This window comes from Eublepharis macularius, chromosome 8 (assembly GCF_028583425.1).
Source record: "Eublepharis macularius isolate TG4126 chromosome 8, MPM_Emac_v1.0, whole genome shotgun sequence".
NCBI lineage: Eukaryota > Metazoa > Chordata > Lepidosauria > Squamata > Eublepharidae > Eublepharis > Eublepharis macularius.
In genome coordinates this window covers 89,884,641-89,906,328 of record NC_072797.1, presented here as the reverse complement: position 1 = coordinate 89,906,328, position 21,688 = coordinate 89,884,641, and the positions used below count along the sequence as shown (strand labels likewise).

The following is a 21,688-nucleotide window of genomic DNA, read 5'->3' as shown; positions in this document are numbered from 1 at the left end:
GGGAGCGAGGGTGTTGCGGGGGTGCAGGGCAGAATATGTTGTCCTGGGATCTCAGGGGCTTTTTCCCTGTGAGGCCATACACCTCTCCTGTTTTCCCTTTGTGGAGCCAGGGATGGACTCTGGGGATCTTCTGCTTGAGAGTAGGATGGTGGCTCAGGAGCAGGTTCTCTGGTCTTGCAGGCCCTCACTCCATTCTGGGGGGCGTCATTCGGGGACTAGAGCATGGCTCCACCCCACATTCTCCTTATACCTATTAGATGGTGTAATGGAGCCGCTGCAAGTTGAGGAGCATTGGTTGTTCCATGACATCCAATGAACCTTCCGGTCTCCATGATGGTCTCCAATGAGCAGCACTGTCAGTTGTTGCGGCACCCCCCCCCCACTCGCCTCTATATAGCTACCTCTCCTGGACCTTGGGAGGGCTGATCCTGGGTGCTGGGTCCCTCTTCACTCTTTCCAGCCTTTCTGGTCCCACTTTTCAGGGAGGGGGAACTCTTTCCAGCCTTTCTGGTCCTACTTTTCAGGGAGGGGGAATGTGTTTCCTGTAGCAGCAGGGGGTGGGTGGGATTTGCAGGCGCATGGAACTGCAGCCACCAGCCTGGTCCTCATTGGAAATGGGGGTTGGATGGGTGTTACCTTTGCCCCCCCCCCGGGCAGGGATGCCTGCTCCCTGACAGGGGGAGTGTTGGTGGGTAGTGCAGATAGCCTCCCCATTGGCTGGTTGCCGCTGCTCACCCCTCACGCACCTGTCAAGGGAGCAGTACAGCCATTGTCTGGTGCGAGTGGAGTTGTCAGGGGAATGGTGGGCGGGTACTCTTGGTGGTGGCCGTGCCTCGCCTTACTGAGCTTGGGTGCTGGCATGGCTCTCCCGCAAAAGTCCATTGGGAGTGTGTCTAGAACAGTGGATAAGTGGCTAATTAAGTGCACCTGGTGGTTGTCCTTGATTAGGCGGCTCCTCCCCCAGGCTTAAAAAAAGGCGGGGTGGATCGAAAAGAAAGGAGGAAGAGGCTGAATCACAGGAGCATGGAGGTTGGGTACCTATTTGTCTAGTGGGCTTTGTTTTAGCTCAGATTAGGTCAAGCTCTTTTTTTTATTGCCATTGCTTTGCCTCAAGAGTGAGTATGGTTAATTTGACTGTTCTCTTGAGCTAATAAATAATTATCCTTCCTGTGTCTTGAGTGTCTGCTTGCTGTGCACAAGGGCTTCCAGCTAAGGACCCTGAAACCGGTGAGTCTGGTATAAACAGGCGGGGCATACTACTCTGGGAGAGCTTCTGGGGTACTGTGTGGCTGTTATCAGCACCAGAACCAGGCCCAGCGGGTTTGCCCACTCTTTACAGAGTGGCAGAGCGGCATCACTTTTATGTCGACGTGTGGGCACAGGAGCCGGGCCAGGGCTTAGGATTGGGCTGCCCAAGTATCACAAGACTCTTTCCCTCCCAAAGTCTACTGCAATAGAATAACATCTGGTGCCAGAGAAATGAACACAGAGTTTTTTTCCTGCTCTGAGTGGTACAGTAGTCTCAGCTCAAAAATTACAAATGCCAAGGCCATGGCCAGGCACAGAGCAACTTAGTTCTTGCATCTTTTGAAGCATCTTTTAAACAAAAAGAATTCAAGCCCGTTATTTCAATGTTTCATGGCTAATAGTGATACTAATTATCTTAGAAGGTTATCAACAGTGCTATTTGTTTAGTTCTTGCCTCAAGTTAAAAGATACAATTTTAAAAAAATAAACATTCCATAACCAACCAAATACGTAACCAATAAGTTATAATATTTTTTATTCATGTTAGAATTTCTATCAGTGTTTGAACATTAATGTTTAGAGAGTTTGTACAAATTCTCACTCATGATTTAAAACTGAGAACCACACTAGGTCACAATGGTAACTAAAACAGTTCAGAATGACATGAATATTCACGCTCTCTTTAACACTGTTAACATTTTCTTTGTTTGTAAAATGGGGCTGATGATTAAAAGTGTGCATTGTATTTATGTTTCAGCAACGTTCCAAAACACAATGGTATCATCATTACATATAAACTCTTTAAAAATATAATTCTGTCAAAAGAATTGAGGACTACTATGTACACTACAAAAATAAATTTTCATATAAATAAATTATATGGCATACTTTTATCTTTGTAACTGAAACATAAACCCATCCCTGCTAAACCCAGCAGGCAATGAGACCCAGTTTGAATATTTTTTCCTTTTAAATCTTTGCACTAAAAAGCTACAAAATGAGTCCTTAATGTAAATGTTATATACTCTTTTCCTATTTAACATTAGTAAGCATTCTATACAAATAAAAATCCCATTAAGAAGTAAAAACATAGCTGTAATAGTGTTTCCAATAGAAATAAAATCCCTGCACTGTGTTTGTTATAAACTGGCATGACAAATACTGTAAGAAAACATTCTTATAATACAAAAATATAAATATCAACAACAAGTAAAAAAGCCAGCCACTGAGATCTCTTTTTGCCAATGTGACAATAAGAGAAAATGGTCTACACTATGCACCAAGGAGCAGACATTAAAAAGGGAAGGAGGATCTCTCTCTTTCATACACACAAAACACGCTCACAGACATACTAAGGTGGTAAGGATATTTAATATTAATGCTCATACTATTTGCTCCTTATCTTCCTGGTTTTTTTAAAAAACAGTGGGACTAGAGTGGGAGTGACTGAACAATAGGTCCGAAGTGAGTATCAGTGGGACACTGTGTTCTTTCATGCACATATTGTTGTCAGTGGAAGATACCTGGTAATATCATACAGTTCTATCACAGTTATTAAACCTGAAATTACTGCACTGCTAATCCTTAGTTGGGGCCTGATGTCTTTTTGCCACTAAGCCTGGAAACTCAGCCAGTTGGTTTTGTCTTGCTGCACATCTATACATTGGTTTATTCACCACTGAAACTATATGCACCTTTCTATCTTTTGAATGTTCCCATTAGATACATGTAAACAGCTGCCTCATCTCAAAGCATTTTAAAGATAGGGGCAGGAAAAAATATCAATTCACACATTACAATGACAAGTATCTAGCTGGGCTATGTGAAGACAAAAGGTGATGCTGGGATAAACATGAGTTTCAATCAAATAATGGTTATCATTGGAATGAACAGTTCTTAAACAGTCCAACATGGTCCATCAGGGTCTAACTGTGTGAAAAATGACTGCTCTCCTTTACACTAACATTTGATGCTCGTATTGGTCTGATGCAAAAAAACATTTCTTTCTAAACCCGTTAACCAATTTGTTGGTCTACCCATGGGGACAATCCCCATGCAAGAATAGATAACCATTGAATAAATGAGAAAAAAACCCACAATAGAATAAATAATTTGACTAAAGCCAAACTCAACTCAAAAGAAGATTCAGAACTAGAACCCATGCAAATTCTGATTCCCACTCTTCTGCTTTATCTCTGTCCTTCAATGATGTCAGCAGTTGCTGTTAAATTCTAATTATATTTTGCCAGTAATATTTTCACTGCCTACAAGAAGATAATTCAGACTGGTTACAGTCCCTCATACAGTTACACACATGGAAGTGCCATTGATTTCAATAGCAGTTGTTCACAAGTAACTGTTTGCAAGACTGAAGTCTTTCATTAACGTTAATAATCTTGGTGAACACTGGTAAATAAAGCTCAAGGAAGATTATACTGTGGGGGCCCCTTATTCGAAGACCATCTTCTGCACATGAGCAATTGGTTGTGTACTGGCACAAAAGCCATACTTTTGCATGTAAGCCATTTGTTTCATTGGGACTCGAGCAGGAAGTTCCTAGTAGTCTGTGCTTCATAAAGTCACTATAGTATGCAAATACACATCTCAGAAACATAAAACTCATGCACATCTACACATACTTCAGTCACCAAGGTTAACATACTGCTCTTCATATCTGCTCATTTAAAAAAAAATTATCACGCATAGCGTGTTGACAGTTAACAGGAACATTTCATACTACCACAGGGCTGTGATATGGAAATTTTAAAATACTTTAACACACACTCACACACACAAACCTTTACAAAAAAAAATCCTAATACATTAGCAATATTTGCATAGAATTATACAAGTAAATTATACAATATTTAAGCAGCAGCAACGTATGCTGAAATTTATGACTAGATTAAGCTTAGTTGTGGCACAGGTATTAATGTACAAAACCTACAGAGCACAAACAATATCGTCCCCACTCTGTTAAACAGGAGTTAACACAACTCCAGATTATACTACTTTACATGGTTTTTCTTGTATAATACATATGTGTACACCTTTTAAATATTTATAGAAATATTTAACAAATAATACAATAGGTTACAGTAACAGTGAACTGTTGCCCTGATGCAGCATGTCCTTTTCCATAACTTCAAGCAGTTTCTCTTCAAGCAGTTCTGGAAAGAGAAGGTTTCCCATCTTTGGCCTCTTCTTTGCTTCAGTTATTTGCCTGTACAAATAGAGGGAAAAAACCCACTGTTCACCTAAAGTTCAGGAAAGATAAATAAATCACCTCAGCCCCAAGCCATCTGACAACTCTTGCAATTAAAAGCCAGGAGGCCCTACGTTCTTTTTTCCAGCAATGTTAGTGGCTTCCTGTGGGTTTCAACAGGATTTTTTTTTAAACCTTTAATTTTTAGTATGCCCACTCCTGAATATCTAATATGATGCACCTCTGCCCAGATCTACAATTACAACTGATGGAGCAAGCCTTGGTTTTCTCAAGGTAACGCCAAAATCTGAGGCAAATCAGTACTATATAACAGCTGGATTTTCCTGGGTCCGGTATCACTTCTGTAGAATCTTAGAGATGATGAAAGGGAATCCCAAAACATTCTGCCCAAGCGCTTCACCTATGCCTAACCAGCCTTCGTACAGAGGGTTCCTAGGAATGCAACTTTATAGCCACTTTAATTTAGTTCTTCCAGCATAAAAATAATCCATTGGAGCAGCAGCTTTTCCTACATCCAATATCATGTAATTCAAATTTATTGCTGCTTTAACTTCAATGGACTGGGTGAACAAATCCTTTTGGAAGTTTCTAGGAAAGTCCAAGTGTGGAGTTTACAGACCAGATTTCAGATGGTCCATCTGTTTTTGACCAGACTGCTGTGTATCCTGAACTAGGCTTGCATGGAGCCTCTAAGAAGTTTCCAGGCACACAGTAAGGTTAACTCTGAAGGTATCAAATGCTTGTTGTGGCATTGTGGCCACAAACAGAGACTTTCCTACACCACCTCTACCTTTCTGTTACTGAGGGTGATAAGGATTGCTCCAACCCTATTGCCAATGCCACAGCCCTACCACGCCTCTGCTGTACATTCAGTGATGGCTGCTGAGTTTGGGTGCTCAGAAGAAAGAAGTTGCCATGCGTTGCAAGGGACACTCACAGGTCATAACAGAATTGGTTTCCCTCTCCCCTTCCATTCCGCTTATTCCCAGAACATTCGTTCACCAGTTTCTACTTGGTATGTCTTGGAAAGATGGACATCACAACACTCCAAGACCTAAGGCCTCAAAGCTGGACTACAGATTATTTTAGACTTGTCTGGCATAGAGGATTTTCATCCATTCCCATTATCCCAATTACTTTCTGATATTTAAGGTGGCTATCCTAAATATACTTATTAGGGAATAAAGTCAATTAAATATTCTTTTTAATATCAGGCTACAAATACTGTCACTATGTAACCCTCCATTAAAGGTCATCACTAGGAGAGGAATGGTATAAAACCTTCCTTTAATTTTATTATTATTTTATTTGTACCATGTGTGACCAATCACAAAACAAATAGTGCTGCATGGAGTAGATCTATAAATCTGTAAATTCATCTGACATGTTATGTGCTTGTATATACATATGTACACAAAAACTGTCTGTTAATATAAAGCAAAATTCTCTTAGAAAAATCCTGACAGTGGCATGTGTACATTTCTTAGGCTCAGATCTACTGTACAGAAGAACTGCAGATGTGATTCCATCTTTATAATAAATGCAAAACTTGAACATTCTAAAAATCATGATCACAGATCAGAGACCCAATCTGCAAGCTCAGAGAAGACCTTCCTGGGGCTGTAGCACTGTAGAATGAGGGGGAGATAACACACTTGAGAATACCCGCCTCATCAAAAACTAGCATATTTGGGAGGAAGACAGACAAAAACGCTACAGCTTAGCAAGCTAACTTTTGTGGGACAAGGAGTTTTTAGTGTGCAGACTAGTGTTCTTCAGTCTTCTGAAGCTACACAGTCCTACGAGAATATTTGCCACATGTTTTTTTCTGAACACCTAATTTGCCCCAGATCAGGAAACTTTCATTTCTTATCCCAGCTTCATCATCTTATGGAGAACTGTGCATTTATTAATCTCCTTTACAGGTACTTTGTGCCTCTTAAAAATATTAATTTTAATCAGAAACTGGGTCTCTAATATATTATCACTACTATGCTAATAGCCGAATAGCCCTGTTCTGAGGATACTTAAATCCACAGACTGGAGTGATGAACAGACAAGACAGATCTTCCTATACACCTGAAAATTCCCTGAGTTTGCAGAAAAATTTGAAATCTAAAAAAAAAAAATACGTTTGGGTTTTTAAAAAAAACCCAAATGATAAAAAGAGTACTTAACCAGATGCCCTCAGTGGCGATTGCTAAACAACCATAACAATTTAGCCAGTATTCCAGGCCTGGTAAAAAGGCCAATAAAAGGCAGGTGGAAGAGGCAGGGCCCTTTCTAGGGCTGTTTTGGCCTTTGAGGGAGGACTCATCAGGGTCAGGGAAGCAACTACCGGATGATACCACATGACTTGTCTTACTGAGGCGTGGTTCCTTACTACTGTTCAACAACAGCCCCCCTCCCCAACAAAAACCAGTGTAGAGTAGTGGCCAGAGTTTCACAGTAGGATCCAGGAGACCCAAGTTCGAATCACCACTCTGCTGTGGAAGCTCACTGGGTGACTTTGATCCTGTCACACATTCTCAGGCTTGTGGTGAGGATAATATAGAGGTAAGGAGAACAACGTGAGCTGCTTTGACTCCCTATTGTGGAGAAAGACAGTATATAAATGAAGTAAATTAAGAAATATAGATGAAGATGGGGGAGTTTGGGTTTGAAGGAGAGAAGTAGGGAAAGATGAGCATATGGAGGCTGCCAGGTAGGAGGGGGAAAGGTGAAGATGGGGGCAGACAAATGTGGGTGGGAAGGGGAGAAAGAAGCAGGAAATGGAGGAGGCTATGAGGGGGCAGAGAAGAGAACGGGACATAGTGGCGTACGGATAATGAGAAGCCCCCTGCAAGTCCTTGCAGGTCCCCCACTTGTTTATTTTATTTACTTTGAATTTCTATTCAAAGTAAATGTCTATTGTATTCTATTGCAATTTCTATTGTTAATACTAATATTAAAGTAAGATCCATGTCAAGTAGCACCTCAAAGACCAAATTGCTCTTTAAGATGCTTTTGTACCCAGATCTTGCTCCTCTACTACAGACCAATACAGCTGCCCACCTGACATGATTAATCATCATATATATATATTAATTTTTGGAAGATAGAGCAGGGTGGTGAGTTGTGATCAAAGTATTTTAAGACAATGCATTTGTTTTTTACTTTCTGCATGTCTGCAGCTGGACTGGGCAATGTTGTTGGGCAAGGGAGGAAAGACGTACCTTAATCTGAGCTGTTGCCACGTGTCCTTTCTTCACATTCAACATCTTGCAGTTCTATTACTTCTACTTTAGAGTTCCTCCTTTCACACCGGACATTAAAAGGCACATGAGGGTCCTCAAATTGTCCATGGTGGGTTTCATGGTATCCCTCATAGGATGGAAAGCCTCCCGCACGAGTATTGTGGCTGTGCACAGCAGGGTGTACAGCGACAGTAACTGAAGCTGAGGCAGTCACAGTAGTGATAGGCTGGCAGTATGTTGGCACAGAAGTGCCCATGGCAGTGAAGACTGGGGTTTTGATATTCTGAGAGCGACCTCTATGGCTAGAGAAGTCCCTGTTACTAGGACAAGAATGCCCATCAGTAGGAGTTTCAAAAGCATCTCTGCGTGGCCGATAAGGCGGTGGCCGGAATCCTTCCCTTTTGGGTTGCTTATTTTGATGCCACGTTTGTTGGGATCCAGGCTCTTGATTTGTCTGTAATCTTGGACTTGACTGATGATATCTAGTCTCTGGTTGGACCACCTGGAAATGAAAGAGTGAAAACTTTGAATCAGACTATGATAACAAATGGTTGCCCGAGGCTCTACTATGAGATAATAGGACATGCTTTTTTTGTACAATCCTGACAGAGGCATTCAGTAACTTGCTTATACTTTTACTACACAACTGTCTGAAAATTATTAGTGAATATGCCTGACTATAAGACTGTACATCTGGGCAAAATAAACATTTTCCACACGTTTATCAGTATTTTTGAAGATAGTAGAATGAAAGTGCTTTTTCAAGTGTTTTCCTAACTAAACGCTGATTCCGCACACGTTGGATAATGCACTTTCAATGCACTTTAACAATCGTTTGAGGTGGATTTTTTGTTCGGCACACAAAAAAATCCATTCCAAATGATCTATAAAGAGGATTGGAAGTGCATTATCCAACATGTGCAGAATCAGCCACTGTTGCGCTTTGGCAGAAACCACAGTTCTGCTTGGATATATACAGAGGACACTAGTGAGATGGTCTGCATAAGTTGTTACAATTTGGCTTTTGGGATCCTAGTAAAAGCAAGAAGCACAGCAGCCACATGACTCAGAAACCTGTGACCAACTTCAAACATGGTTCTACTCATACCTATTTTTAGGCCTCTACTGGCCTTCATTTCATCCCAGCCTGCAGCATCATGAAAAGAAAGGGATTGCTTCTTTTTTGTCTCTCTTGCTGAATGACAAACACTTTTGTGCTAAATTTTAGAATTCGATATCATTGAAAAACTACTGCCCAATTAATATGTACTGCTGGATAAAGGCTACATTTTCATGTCAATACAGAGGAGAATTGAGCTCAGCTGGAGGGAGGAGTTTGAACATAACCATTTCCCATTATCTATTTCATAGGGTAATGAAGAAGATTGTATTTATTTATCTATTTACTTTATTTATTAGAACAGATTTTCTATTTAAAAATAAGTTATCAAAGAGACTTTCAAAGAGACACTGGAAGGTTTCTAAAAAACACCTACACAGTTCAAGGGGAAACAAGTTCCAAACAGTGGAGGCAGCTGCTGAGAAAGCCCTCAGATGGGCTTCTCTAATTAGCGTTCCCATGAAAGAAACCCACCTGAAGTATCCAATAGCAAACCCAAACCTCCAGGGAGAGTACAACCCCAATCTAATGCAAGAGGAACATGCCAATCTTGGCTCTTTTATTGGTGACAATATCAGCAAACTTAGGAGAACAAGTCACTTCACAACTAACCCCAGATTCTGCAACCAGTCAACTCAGTTTTTGTGATTAGATACTTTACTCAAAGAAAATACATCAATATCTGCTTGCACTGAATTGGTTCCAACTTTTTGCTTTCTGAAATGCTTATGAAATCAGTAGAAAGCAAAGCCCAAATAAAAGATGACCAGACATAGTTCACATTTGCAATCCTGAACTAGAGTACAAATCTGCATTGAGGAACTTGGCAATAGACAAGCCACTGTAGCCATTCTGATGACTGTAACTTCAGAAAGGACAACTATGATAATAGGAATGCTTAAGGCTGTCTTTATATAAACGGGGGACTAACCTTAAAAATCTTCCAATATACACCATCTAGAAAAAATAAATGCTGCTTGTTTGTGTAAATCAGTCTTCCACTGTGTATACAAGCTGTGAGACTCAGCCTGGTTTCATTATTACAGTACCACACATGTATGTGTAGTTTCAGACTAAGCATTATCTCATAACATACACTAATTTGGGATGTGTAGCTAGCAATTCCACACACAGATATATATATATAGCATCCTCAAGCAGCTGAATCTTAGTCCTATACAGGACAGCCAGAAAAGAAACCAGCTATGGTTTGTGCTACTTACAGTGGATCTAGCAAAGAGAGGGTTTTCAGTTGCTTCAACAATTACTTGGTGGACAGGTGCACCAGATCTTTGTGTGGTCTCATACTGATGGAGCTCTTCGCTGATTCCTGATACTGTGGTCTGAGAACTGTATTCAGAATCAGAAGAATCTGATCCATTTGGAGCATGACCTGGTGGTACGGTGAATCTCACAACACTTGGGGGAGGCTCAGAAGAAGGTGTTGGTAACCTGCTCCTTCCATTTGTTGGAGAAATCTATAAATAACAATTTAAAATTTATTAGTGGCTGTAGATTGGGGACGGTCTTAAAGGGCAGCCCCATGTAGAGTGCATTGCAATAATCAAATCTACATGTTATCAGGGTGTGTGGCAATATCTTTACTGCCCAGGAAGGGCTGCAGCTGGTTCACTAGCGAAGCTGGTGAAAGGAACCCCTGGCAACCTCTGCCACCTGTTTATCATACAAGCTACCCAGGTCCAGCAGCACCCACAAGCTACACACATGCTCCTTTAGGGGGAATGCAACCCTATCCAGAACAGGAGATATCTCCATTCCTGGGCCAAACCATCCCCCCCGACCAGTAGCATCTCCATTTTGTCACGATTAAATTTCAGCTTGTTAGCTCTCATTCATCCTAAAATTGTCTCCAGGCACTTGTTCATGGATTCTACAGCCTCGTTGTACCTGGTATTGCAAGACAGAGCTGAGTGTCATCTGCATATTGGTGACAACTCAGCCCAAATCTCTGGTTGATGTTTCCCATATGATGTTTACATAGATATTGAAAAACACAGGGAACAAGAGGGAACCTTGGGGCACCCCAAAGGCCATACACCCAGAGGCTGAGTAGCAGTCCTCCAGCACCACACTTTGAAACCTCCCTCAAGGTAAGACGTGAATCATTTCAGAACACTGCCTCTCAGTCCCCGTCCCAAAAGGTGGTCCAGAAGAACACCAGGATTAATGGTATCAAAAGCCGCTGAGAGGTCCAGGAGTATTAACAGGGTTGTACTCCCCCGTCCATCTCCCAGAGTTTGTCATCCACTAGGGCAATCAAGATTGTTTCCACCCCAAATTGGAATGGATTCAAAAAATTCGTTTTATTCAAAAATCCCTGAAGTTGTCCAGCCACCACTCATTCAATCACCTTGCTTAAGAATGGTACATTTGAAACTGGACAATGGTTATTCAACTTTCCTGGGTCCAGAGTCGGTTTCTTCTCAAATAAATTTTGGAAATCCATTATCAGTATTAAATGTTTCAACATATTTGTGCATGCATGAAAAACTTTTACAAACCACTGAAATCTTTCTGAATGCTAACAAAAGACAGAGAATGAGTAGAATGCTTCATTCCCTTACAAAAGTCCTCTAAGAGTTGTTCCCCAAGGGACTCCCTGACATGCTTCTTTTCAGCAGATTGCTAAATCTTCCTTTCCACATGCACTGTCCTATCTTCCTAACATTTGTCTCAAATGATTAGCAGCCCCCTCTACTCAGTCAAGAGTAAATTAATTGGAATAAAATGAATAAATAATCGAAAAATAACAAATTCTACCATTGAAATTAAATGTGAAAATAGTTTAAAAAGATAATTTGGTTTTCATATTATTACAAGTTATAGAATTTTAATTGTCTAACAGTGGAATCTGGAATACTTGCTCAGAATTCTAGATGCCCCAGGCATTTTCTAAAGCCCTATGTGCATAGAGGATCCGTTATAAAAGGTATGTTTCATACATGTATGGGGATCTCACATTGAGACGTTTAGTGTTTTACTGCTCCTAGCTGAGAAAGGGAGCACCTGCCTGCCTACAATAAGCTTCGCAGGCCTGACAGGATCATGATGACACTTAATAATAGATGTATCTTAAAGTTTCAAAATATCTCTTTTTCCAGGTTTCTGATCTGAAGTATTCTAGGCAGGGTCTTTGTCAGTGACATAGTAAGCACATAAACAGATTTAGGTATCAGTAGGGAAGGGTGGCTAACTCAAAAAAGGGTAACTTAAAAAAAAACCCTTATGACATTTAACGCTTTGAAGACAGGAACTACAGTATAGTTTCCCCCCCATCATCAACAGTTAAATTAGATCTTGATGATCAAACCAGTGTTGATATACAAATGTGTTTTCAGTTAAAACGTCTGATTACTTCATTAAGAAGAAAGGAGCATAAAAGATCATAAGTAGTAGTAGCAGTAACTATAATTTCCAATGAATCTAATACTGACCTCAGGATATGGTCCAAAGAAGGAAAGAAGAACGGGAAGAAGTACCAATCCATTCAAAGCACCCAAGATGGTTAAAATTGCCAAGACAGCAAAGAAATACCTGAAATGTTTTAAGATAAGAGCTCAAATAAATATTAAAATCAGAAAATAAAAATGTAACTGTTTATTAACATTCAACACAAACACAACAGAACACAATTACTTCTGTTTAATGTACAAAGGCAGTATATATTTATTTTTCATTTTACCTTTTGGATTAGAGAGGCTACATTCCACAACCCAATGTGTTATAGTTTTAAAAGGAAAGAAAAAAAGAGCTTGTTAATTTATCAAAATCTTGCAGCATGTAAAGTTATTTATGAATGTGTTACACAAACACAAAAATATGGAATGTGAACTGAATGACTGAGCAGATTGAAAGCACAAACACAATGAAGAGGGGGGCCCCATTAGCAAAAACCCAGCAGAAGCAAACAAATGAAGTGAAGGGTGTAGAATTTAAACAATTTAGCCTGGAAGGAAAAAGAAGCCTACTTCTCCCAGCAGTTAATCCACTGTGAAATGCTCCTGCTTCTAACAGCAGAATCTCTAATTAAATCTCTAGTGTATCAGGTAAGGCTTTTCCTTGCCATTCATTAATCACAACTTTCCGCCTAGAATTCTGTGAGTTCCAGTTTTACCAAATAGCTCAAATTGCAACCTTTTAAGACACAGGAACCAGTTTTATTGCAAAGAAAACGCAGGCCATTCTATGGGAAGCTGGAGCATTGTACTGAGTAAGAGCACTCTACAATAGCAGAGCTGCAGTGCAAGCTAATCTTTTGTTGAACAATTTAGCATCTCTGAATGCTCTTGTTTTTTGTCAGCCAATTCAAACATAAAGGCTGAAGAACTATGGAGGAAGAGGAGAGTGCACAAGTGGTTGTCCTTTCCCACCACTGGTATCGTCTATGAATACGATGGCAAACCAGCCAACAAGAGGAAAGCCTTTCCAGTTGGTAACCAGGATAGAGGAACAGGATGACACAGGCTAAGTTCAAAGATGCATTTTATAGTTATTGAGTACGGGGGCTTAGGCAACAGTTTGAAGGTGAAAGGGGCAGAAGGCAAAGCTGAGGGAAACATATTTGCCAACATCTTTGCCAACTTATATGGTTTAACAGGAAACCATCTCTCTGTGGTTCAACAGCGGATCCAGCCTTTCCAATACAAAACAGCAACCATCATCTACTGCAGAAGGATTACATCTGGAAATTTCTAATTTGCATTAGCAAAAAGGGGGGGGGGAGAGCACTCTTTTACATTAATGTAAACTAACAGAACATTATACTAGGACACATCATCAACAAGAGGCATTGAACACATTTGCATCTCATCAGTCTAGCAGTAGAGTAAACAGACTGATTACAGACCTGACCACTTTGAATATACAAACTCTCTACTCAGATGCACTGTGGGCTAAAATCTATCCCTTGCCAGAAATGTGGAGCCTTCCTCAACCCTTGAAACAATGCCCATGTTTTGCTCATTTACTTTAGATTCATCTTCAAAAACAAAACAAAAATCCAGACAGAGTAAGGCCAGATTGTGCTAGACAATGAGAAGGCTAAAGGAGCAAGGAAAGTTTTAAAATGTGACATGCCTATTTTAATATTTTTCAGCAAATATCCCATTAGAGTTTGAAAATGATGTGGTGCAGATGATCCTTGTTAAGTAAAGAGACAATCTGTGTAAAATCCACCACACATTGGTATTATGCAGTATTCATTCATTTCAGTAAAGTATGAGCAGAAGCCCCACTGAAATAAACAGAGCCTGCACATCATTGCCTGGTAGATAGCGCTCTCTGTCTCTCTCTCACACACACTCACGGACATCAACAGTGGGCCAAGCACTTTTTACATGGTTTATTGGTAACAGCAGGCCTAACAACAACTGTAACAAATGCCCAGTTTGAGGCTCTAACTATTACGGATCTAGTGGTGGAGGTTAATGCACAGTAGCTGGTTGGGTTGGTGTAAGAGGCAGGAGGGATTGTAGTGTAACTAGGTGTAAGACAGCATCTAGGTGGGGGTAAACTTAAGAGGATATTAGAGCCAATTAGAGAGCCACAGGTTACAAAGTCCTTGTCCCTAGTCCTGTTGATCAGGCATATCTGCCCTAGTCCTGTTGATCAGGTACTTTCTAGGAGTTCAGTGCTTGAACTTTAATTCTCAGACACACATATGCCTTACTTCAATTGGGACGATGGTCACAGGGAGAAGAAGAGCTGTCATCTCCACAAACCATTTCCCTAAACTGAAACTGCCCTAGGAACCTGTACTGGGGAGACAAGGTGCACTGATGGACTACATGCAGGATTTCTCAACAGGGTGAATAGTGGCTTGCTGGGGCCATTGCAGGTCAGGAAAATGGTGTGTGTGTGTGGGGGGGGGGGAGGCTTAAGCCTCCTCTCCCCATGATATGGTCCCAGTATGAATCATGCCTGTACCTGAGAATTAAGTTCTGAGTGTGGAACCCATGCCTGTTGACAAGGCACACAGGGAGCAAGAGGGCTTTATAATGTATGAATGGACCCTTCTAAAATATATGCCGCCATACTGTTCTCTATCCCCATCTTCAGCTGTTATATACTAATCCTTCCTCACACAATCATAAAAATCACTGTCACCTGGAACAGCCAATTTTTATTTGGGGCTCTTACTATCACACCCTGTTTGATTTATTTATTTAGTGGTGGAATGCCTCATAGAGGCAGCGTGGCTTTTCTATTCAGCTCCTTTGCAGAGATTGTTTGGAGCAGAATGAGATCCATTTCTCTCAAATTCTCTTCCAAAAAAAGAGCTTGTTCTACACTTTTATCTGTCAAATTCATATCCTTAATTAAATCCACAAGAAATCAGGATCCATTCAGCTTCAGACAGAAAGGCCTTCGGGCTCCTCTGTATGTATTTTATGTTACATTCTGTGATGATGTCGTATACACTGGCCTGCTTATGTTTTACACTGGAGGTTTTTTCAGTCAGCTAAAGATTTCCTTGAGCTTTAATCAGGAAAACAGGGAAAGGGAGAGGAAAAGAGAGTTTCAGTTTCAGGATGTTTATAGTTCTTTAGACTTCTCTATTCAAAGAGCTCTGCATGTAAATAGTTTGGAAGAGTGGTAGGTTAAAGGTCACCTCCAGTTACCCATTGAACAATACTAGCACTTTGGGACTAACTTTATTTTCTAACAGAATGAAGTATGGGTTAGGAAGACGCTTTTTGATCCTGGAGTCTATTTTTTTCAGGAAAAAAACTCCAGTGCCTGTAACCAGAACAGCTATTAAAATGAAACTTGCAGTTAATAAAGCAGAGTGAAAGTGGAACCATGAAGCAGACAAGCTCAGCACATCATGCAACAGCAGGTAAACAGAAATGTACAACAGCGCTCCCATGAAAGAGATCGCAGTTATATGATCTCTTATTTACCCAGATTCAGTGGGATATCCCAATATAACTCAATGTTAGGTATAAACCAGTTGAAACAATATTTCTCTTAATCCCATTCCTAAAAATTATCCATTCACTTTGCAGACATCCTTGATTAGTTAGATAACTGAGGTTCTGTTGCATTCATTTTATTTCAATAAAGGGAGGGGGAGATGCAGGATGCACACATGTTTTACCTGACAATAAAATCAAACTCGGATCCTGCAAGCATTAATACACCAAGCAGAGTAGACACAGCTCCATCCAACACAGGTGCAAACATGTGCTCTAATGCAAGAACAGCCCTGCGATTTTTGTCTCCTATGGCAGTCAGAAATGCCTGGAAAAGAATGAAGTTCATGCCATCAGATTAGCAATTACAGTTTATGCAATTCTAGATTTCTTTTCTGAAAGGAAAAAAAGTTGTCATAATCCAAATCCAACAGCTGGCAGTTTCTTACTACATCTATGTGTCCAACTGCCCAATGAACTCTCAAGGCTGATTCAGGGTGCTTAACCTGTAAACCGGCAGGAGCTAGGATTCAACCCTACCTGAATTCATGCACTTTGTCTGGAAGCCTTGTCAGCAGTTCCTAAAATTTGAAAGCTATGGACACAGATTTATAAATTGAAAGCATGCCACATAAATGCAGAGGTATATTTCTCATCAGTTCCACTTCATATATTATAAGAAGAATTACCATGGTGACTGCATGTCTAATCTCATACTTAAGTACTTAACTCATTTTGGAGTTGCTTCAGCCAATAGAGAATTCTTCTTGCAAATAAAGTATTACAAGGATTACTACCCAGTCCTATAATTCCTAATCATAGGCAGCTGAGACTCAATCTAGATGCTTTAAAGATGGTCTACACTGATTCCATCCTCCTATATATCCAGGTGCCAACTAGATACAGAAAACAGAATTTAAAATATCACAGAACCACCACAGTATTCATGAAAAAACATTGTCTGATAATGTTCTGTTTTCTTTCCTTGTGTATTCCAATGAAAATCCAAGGGTATTTAGTTCAACAATGACTAAGGAGGTCATTCATAAAGTGAAGCATGCATCTCTGGAATTCTTTGTTTCTTCCTATTTGCTGTATCATTTTTTTCTTCCTTTAAGAGCTCCTTAAGCTCTGTTCATTCCTAAGGTAGCATTATCAAGGATCTGGACAATCAGTGATGCAGTAAGCCCAGGAAGGACTGGTTTTAAATTGAGGCTGTTTAAATAATGATTTAAGTCATCTAGAAAAAAAGGCCAGGCTTCCTATTCTGAAGCTCACTTATTTCCAAAACAAGAATGCATACCAACTGATTGCTATAAATGTATTGCTTTGCAATTAAGTAAAACTTTTGCATAATTTAGGCACATGATTCAGAATATTTGGCCGTAGCGCCCATGTACCTTTTGCACTGCAAAATGTTGCCTATTTAGAGATTATGAGTTGGATCCTGTGGCTCTATTCTGCTAATGGTGGCACTTTTCCCTGACACAAGAGACTCTTCCATAAGAGAAAACAAAACAGGAATGAAAGATCATTCATACGGGGGTCATATTCTTGATCCGAGCACCTGTGATACCTTGCTAATCTCCAAGTCCAGTGGAAACAATACATGGCTAATTGTGTCATTTATAATGCTTAACCTCAGGTCAGGTATTTTCCTCCCTCCTTCTCTCTTTTTACACTCAGCCTAGTGTTTAACAGCTGAAAATTGATTTCCTTATAAGAGATCGCAATGCATAGCTTTAGAAGTTATTTGCATTACTTCAGATTTCCTTGATTCTCGAAAGCTTATGCTACAATAAAATTGGTTAGTCTTAAAGGTGCTACTGGACTCTTTTTGATTTTCCTTTTATGGAAGCCGCTGCTTTACTGTATGCCACTAGGGTAAAGATGAGCCTAAGTCACAAAAGAGGAACCTACTTAATGATCTAATTCGTGGGTGAGGAGAGGCAGAGAAGTCATACTTTGTCCTTTCCTTGTGTATCACATGGATCATAACAGTATAGTGGGAACTGGTTTATTTTATTCATTATTCTGCATCTAGTTTACTTCTAAGTGTTTTGTCATCATCATGGAATAGGAAAAGGTAGTAAAGTTTGGCTTTCTAAAAAAAGGATGGAAGATACATTGGCTGGAATTTGATTTCACAGTCTTGCCATGCATCTCTCCATCACAAACTTAAGGATGCCACTACTTGATACTGAGCCAACTGGCCCATTCGGACTCCACTCCTTTTTGCATAACTACTATTTTCACTTTGCTACTAAATTAACTATTTATTTCACACATTTCTATCCTGTCTTTCTTCCAAAGATTCCCAGGTAGCATACACAGTTCTCTTCTATTTTCTCCTCACAACTTGGTAAGGTACGTTATTAGACTGGGAGAGAATTAATAGTCCAAGATCACAAGGCAAGCTGGGATTTGAACCCGGATCCCCCCAGAACTACTACACAAGACAATACATAGGTACAGCTGTGTTTGAGGGAAAGTTAATACACAGAATCAGTGGGCCATATATGCAGATAATAGATTAGTTGTGGCACCAGGGACCAGCAGTTGAAGCTTTTCTGTTCTGTTTGACATTCTGTCACTGACCCTCCATTCTGTTTGTGTTTTTAATTGTTGTTTTAATTGTTTGTGTGTGTGCATCTTAAAGCTGATTTTAATGTTTTTGATTGTTAAGAGGTGGCAAAAATATTTTAAATATATAAAAATTAAATGTATTGGTTTACTTAAAACCACAGGCCTATATAATTTTCATAGCACTAAATAAGTATTAGCTGTAGGACTGAGTTCATAATATGTGAAAGATCTGCAAAATTCAGTGGGTTATCTTAGGGTTTTTTAAATACAGTGGCATCTAGGCCATATTGCACCATACTCCAAACTATATTGCAACCGGACACAACAGCCTACACTCCTACAAAACTATATAAAACACATCTTGCAGCAACTAATAGATTCCACAATTTTTAAACCTTTTTTAAAAAGTGGCCAACCAATGGTCTCCAAATATTTTTAAAAAGCATGTATATTAACATTTCCCCCCAGTAAAAAGACTTAATACCATGAAGTGCTGATCATAAGGCTTGGTACAGAGAAAAGTCTGACAAGCAGAAGGAAGAAATGGATATTCAAGCAATTCACTTGAATGTCAAGTTATGTTGAAGGGCAACAGGTGAGTAATACCTCCTCTTTAACAGGTACCAATGGTTTGGACCGCATATCTGATCCTCAGCCAAACCAGGACAGTTGCTTGCCTATTATTCCTGTATGATGCATTTGACTATAAAGTACTGGTTTGACTTCAAGAAGTTTGTTGTTGCTCTGGTTGCCCCATGACTTTTGCCACTGTATCTTCAGTTTGGACTTCAAGATGGGAGTAAGAATCCTTACATGCTGAAGGGTAAGTTGGGTTATCATTCTTGTAGCCTGAACATCTAGTTCATTGCCTTTAATTCTGGTATGACCAGGAACCCAACAACAACAGCTACCTTAAACAATCTCATAGTCCAGGAAATGGAGCACCTTCAAAATCAAAGCAGAAGGCAAGAAGTAATGGGTACTGGCCGAATGTGAATCAACCCAATGTGATGTACACTGCAGACTGCTGCCTTGAAACAGATTTCAAATGGCCAGCAAATGTTTGGGGCATAATCATCATGCTGATAGGAACAGGATGCACGATAAAATAAATCGTGCCCCATGACTTTTCACACTTCAAAACGAGAAGTACAAGGAGAAAGGTTCTATGAGATCTTCCCCTGGAGGCACCAGATTTCTATGTTCCAAGTATTTTTGACAGGAGGACTGCCTTCTAATGAGTAACAACAACCACAACAACCACTGAGTGCTTATATACTGCTCTTCTGGACAGATTAGTGCCACACTCAATAGTGGTTAACAATGTCAGTGTTAATATTATCCTCACAATGTTGGGGAGCTGGGGCTGAGAGGAGTGGCTTACCCAAGGCCATATGCAGAGTTCATGGCAGTAGTGAACCAGCAGAGTGCTGGCTCAGAGCCCAGCCACTTAACCACTATGCTACAGCAGCTGTGCTTCACAGTTGCTTTCTGAAGATATGTAGTTATGTACTATGACCACAGTTGCAGAGGCAGGCAATGGCAAACCACCTCTGATAGTCTCTTGCTATGAAAACCCCGCCAGGGGTTGCCGTAAGTCAGCTATGACTTGAGGACCCCCCCCCCACACACACAGAGCTTATGCAACAAGCTAAATGTTCAGCCTCTCTTCTTCCACCTACCAAGGCAATATGGACTGTGAACTCTACTCCAATGCCAACAGAAGCAATAAGGATGACTACAGGTACAGCACTCAGCTTGATCCCAATTAAACCCATCATGCCGAAGAGTTCTACAGTCATTAGAGCCAGCACCAGCACCTAAAAGAGTAGAAGTCGTCATTAGCAAACCAGTAATCTTACAAGAAATACAGAAGCATGAAAAAATAGGCTATTGATCTTTAACAGTTTTTTTAATGGTAGAACTCTTTAGAAATTCCTGTATAAATCATTCTCTCTCTTGCCAACCATTGATACAAGTATACATGTGAATTTTGCTTATAATTTGTCAATGCAATCTGCAATTTATTTTCTGTTTTGCAGTATTCCATTTACAATGAGTTATTGCCACTATGGTGATTAAGCCAATGAACGTTTCTGATTAGGAGGAGGAAAGATACAGGTTTGGGCTCCCCCCCAACCTTTTGAGTAAATGAAGGTGACCTTGGAGTAGTTTTAATGCACAGAAACAGTAAATGCCATAATCAGCTGATGGGTGTCCAGTTACAAAGGGCCTCTTAGCTTTGAAGAACTTAGAGGGATTGGCTTGGCAAAAGCAAACAGTTAAAACTAAGGGGAGGCTTTTATTTATCTCCATTCATGTACATTGTAAAAAAAGTTAGAGGCAGAGGGAAAACATGAAATCAATATCAAAATACTTCTTCAACTAAGACAGAATTAAGGAAGGAAGGAAGGCAGAGGTCTATGTTAGAAAGGTAAAATCCCTTTTTATGAGGAAAAAATACTCCCCCATAGGCACTACAATAAATTATTTTATAAGCCAACGACTCATGAATGATAACATATACAGCTTATGTCTTTTTAAGGCTATTCCAGACTAAACATTTACCTTTTAACATACCTGCTGTACAATCCTATAGGACAAAAATGGTGATGGCTTTCTAATTCTACCATTTTATAAGCTATGGAGAAGTTCGTAAAATATAGACAGAGTAACATCAACATTCCATTTGAAAAGAATATTTGTTTACTCAAAGATCTCAAGTACTTCCTGGGAATATATAAAATACTAGTCTATATAATTTATGTTCATAATTTTATTTCTCTTCCTCCCCCCCCTTCATTTCCACCCACTCCTCTCTCCCCTACCCCCTATTGCTTGTATAGCCAGATTGCCCATTTTCACAAGGTCATCTCTTCAGGATGTTGCAAAGCCCACAGGGACTGACAGCAGAGGCCAACTGGGTGTAGGGATTAGGAGAGTTTGATCTGGATCCAGAATTCCGGAAACAGACAGATTTTTGCAGATCCAGCCATATCCGGCTTTCCTGAATCAAATCAGAGAATCTTGGATCCAATATGAGAACCTGGATCCAAACCCCCCAGATAAATCCAGGAAATATGGCTTCAGCCTTTGTTTGGCTCCTTCCTGGGCATCTGTGTTTTGTCCAAGAGGGGAGGGAGAAGTGAGACAGAGGCAGGAGGGAGGGGGAGGGAGGCAGGGAGGAGGGCATTAGTGGTTAATCTGTGCAGGAGCTCTCCTTGTCTGCCTGGCTTCCGCGAGTGAGTCTGGTTCATTTAGGCTAAGTTGCAACAGTGTCCCTTGCTTCAGTATGGTTGGGTTGGAATTGGTTGTTTTGACATGATTCTCTGGCTTT

At 40.3% G+C, this 21,688-nt stretch overlaps 1 protein-coding gene across 1 annotated transcript in view; it reads right to left on the bottom strand.

The window, feature by feature from the left end:
* Window positions 1-1,785: 1,785 nt before the first annotated feature.
* Window positions 1,786-21,688, bottom strand: part of PTCH1 (patched 1) — a 103,820-nt gene continuing 83,917 nt past the window's right edge. The window contains exons 19-24 of the mRNA XM_054987010.1: window positions 20,034-20,171; window positions 15,951-16,093; window positions 12,286-12,385; window positions 10,054-10,308; window positions 7,690-8,212; window positions 1,786-4,471 (exon numbers count right to left, since the gene is read on the bottom strand). Coding sequence (XP_054842985.1) covers window positions 7,691-8,212; window positions 10,054-10,308; window positions 12,286-12,385; window positions 15,951-16,093; window positions 20,034-20,171 — 1,158 coding nt within the window. The 3' untranslated portion in view covers window positions 1,786-4,471; window position 7,690. The remainder of the gene's footprint in view (window positions 4,472-7,689; window positions 8,213-10,053; window positions 10,309-12,285; window positions 12,386-15,950; window positions 16,094-20,033; window positions 20,172-21,688) is intronic.